This window comes from Glycine soja, chromosome 1 (genome assembly GCF_004193775.1).
Source record: "Glycine soja cultivar W05 chromosome 1, ASM419377v2, whole genome shotgun sequence".
In the NCBI taxonomy this organism is placed as follows: Eukaryota; Viridiplantae; Streptophyta; class Magnoliopsida; order Fabales; family Fabaceae; genus Glycine; species Glycine soja.
Genome location: NC_041002.1, coordinates 46,942,715 through 46,945,427, shown reverse-complemented (window position 1 = coordinate 46,945,427; position 2,713 = coordinate 46,942,715). Strand labels below are relative to the sequence as shown.

Below are 2,713 nucleotides of genomic sequence, written 5' to 3'. Positions count from 1 at the left end.
CTAGGCCGTCAGCTGCTGGAGGTTTTCTGTTACTAGAACAGAAACAATAAAACATGAATATATGCTATCACTAAAACCAAGAGGATCTAGCTTAGTTGGTTAAGGCGTTAACTAGCATGCGTGAGTTGTTGTAAATCCCCTAGTACTTGACTTCAATTCCTATGAGTAAAAAAAATATGCTATCACAAAAGATTGCAGAACAATGGTGTGGACTTACCACCAAGGTGGTCATAAATATGGCACGTGAGATCCATTTCAACCCAATGAACAACATAAGAAATCATATTTTAGGAAAAAGAGAGATGTATTTAGGACAATACGTATACGGAGGAAATAGAATTATTCTATTCTCATTCAAATTGTTCTCAGCAGCGATACAATAAATAGCAAAAGATAAACTAATTAGATAACAAAATATTAGCAAAACAGAATATTAAAACTAACTTGCTCCTTAAAGATAGGAATCACTTATTGACTAGGCTAATCCATTAAAACTGTCTTACTCCTAAAATATAGGAAATCAACTTATTTACTAAATCCTATTTTAAAAACTAAAAAAATAAAATATTATGCAGTTACAAAAGTATATCTTCAATACTCCTCCTTGCTTTTGGAACTACAAACTCCAATTCTTTGAGTTCAAGTTTGTTGATAGGTAGTGACTTTGTAAACATGTCAGCCAGTTGATATTTAGACTTGTAATAAATTAAATTCACTTCTCCACTTTGTTGCATCTTTATCAAATAATAGACTTTGATGTTGAAATGTTTAGTCTTCCCATGACACACGGAATTGTTTGCAATAGCAATGACTACTTGATTGTCAACAAAAATTTCAGTTTTGTTCTTTTGAGCAAATAGAATGTTTGGTCTTGTTGTAGTGAGATACATTAGACATCCAATCAAGCTCCCATAATATCCTTCATCAATGTTATCAACACTTTCTTCTTTGCTGAACTTCTCCTTTTGATTCATTGGTGTGCTAACAGATTTGCATTCCTCCATTTGAAACTTCTTCAAATTTTCTTTTGCATATTTCCTTTTTTTCATGTTTAGCATTCTTTCAAGATGGCAATGACCAAGTCTCTTGTGCTTGAATTCCATGGGTGTGACTTGAGTGAAATAGGTTGTATGCTCCTCCTCTGCTGGATCAAATGAAAAGCTTTTACCTTTCATTTTAACCCTTAGAACTTCCCGGCCAAAAATGTCATAGATAAAGCAATGTTGATGTTCAAAGGACACTTTAAATCCCTTTTTAATCAACTGACCTACACTTAGCAAGTTTTGATCAATGTTAGGTACATAAAGAACATCTAATATTAATTTGATACCTGAACATGTTGAAATTGCAACAGTTCCTTTTCCTTTTATTGGAATATAGCCACCATTCCCAATTCTAACCTTTGAGACATTAGTTGGCTTCAAATCCTTGAATAGAATCTTATCATATGTCATGTGGTTCGTACAACCACTATCAATCAACCAACATTTAGAACTACTCCTCATCGAATAACATGTTGCAGCAAAAATATAATCTTCTTCCTCTTGCTCAACAACTTGGGCATCAGCTTCTTGCTGCTGAAATTTGTTTTTACAAATTATAGCTTCGTGTCCAAGCTGATTGCACTTGTTGCACTTTGCGTCTGGCTGTTTCCAACATTTGTATGGTGGGTGACCCAATTTTCTGCAATGCTGACAAGGTGGATAATTTTTCTTTTTATTCTTGCCTTTGTTTTGGTTGTTTGCACTATTTTCGCTGCTTGCTGGTTGATTCTTCTTGAAAAAATCATTTTTGTTTTCATCAACTTCATGATGTTTGACAGGCAAAGCACCTTCGACAACACGATCTTGCCTCATCAACCTTCGCTGCTCTTGAGCTTGCAGGGCATGTAGCACTTCTGCCAATGTGATTTTCGGCAGATCCTTTGTGTTCTCCAATGAAGCTATAGATGCTTCATACCTCTCCGGCACCGTTACCAAAATTTTCTCTACAATTCTCGAATCAGCAAAATCACTTCCCAACAACTTTATCTTGTTGGCAATACCCAACAATTTGTTTGAGTATTCTTTGATTGTCTCTTACTCTTCCATCCTTTGAAGCTCAAATTCTCTCCTTAAATTCAGCACTTGCATGCTTCGTATTCTATCATCTCCAGCGTATTCCTCTTTCAGATAATCCCAAATTGCTTTGGGTGATTTAAGAGTCATGATTCTGATGAATATCATTTGTGAAACACCAGTGAACAAACATGACCTCGCCTTTGTCTTCTTCATCTTTCTTTCCTTGTGATTTTTAATTTGGGCCATGGTGGGATTTTCAAGCAGCGGATATATTTCATAATCCTCTTCCACAGCATCCTACAAATCCAAAGACTCCGTGTAGGATTGCATTTTCACTTCCCAAAGATCATAATTCTCTCCATCAAAGATTGGAAGAGTTATGTGGGAAAAACTTACTTCACCTTCCATGGTACAAGTCCCGTAAGAATAAGGCTCTCGATACCAATTGTTGATTTTATGGAGGAAATTATAAAAAACAGAGGAGAGAAGAGGAATAATACGTATGTGGAGGAAATATAATTATTTTATTCTCATTCAAATTGTTCTCAGCAGCGATACAATAAATAGCAAAAGATAAACTAATTAGATAACAAGATATTAGCAAAACAGAATATTAAAACTAACTTGCTCCTTAAAGATATGAACCACTTATT

General features: G+C 34.9%; 1 protein-coding gene across 1 annotated transcript; it reads right to left on the bottom strand.

Moving 5' to 3' along the window:
- Positions 1–2,207, bottom strand: LOC114386238. Its single transcript, XM_028346225.1, has 3 exons — positions 2,127–2,207; positions 1,331–2,030; positions 1–32 (listed from the first exon to the last, which is right to left on the bottom strand). The coding sequence occupies exons 1-3, from the start codon at positions 2,205–2,207 to the stop codon at positions 1–3; spliced, it is 813 nt and encodes a 270-aa protein (XP_028202026.1).
- Between the last annotated feature and the right edge of the window lie 506 nt (positions 2,208–2,713).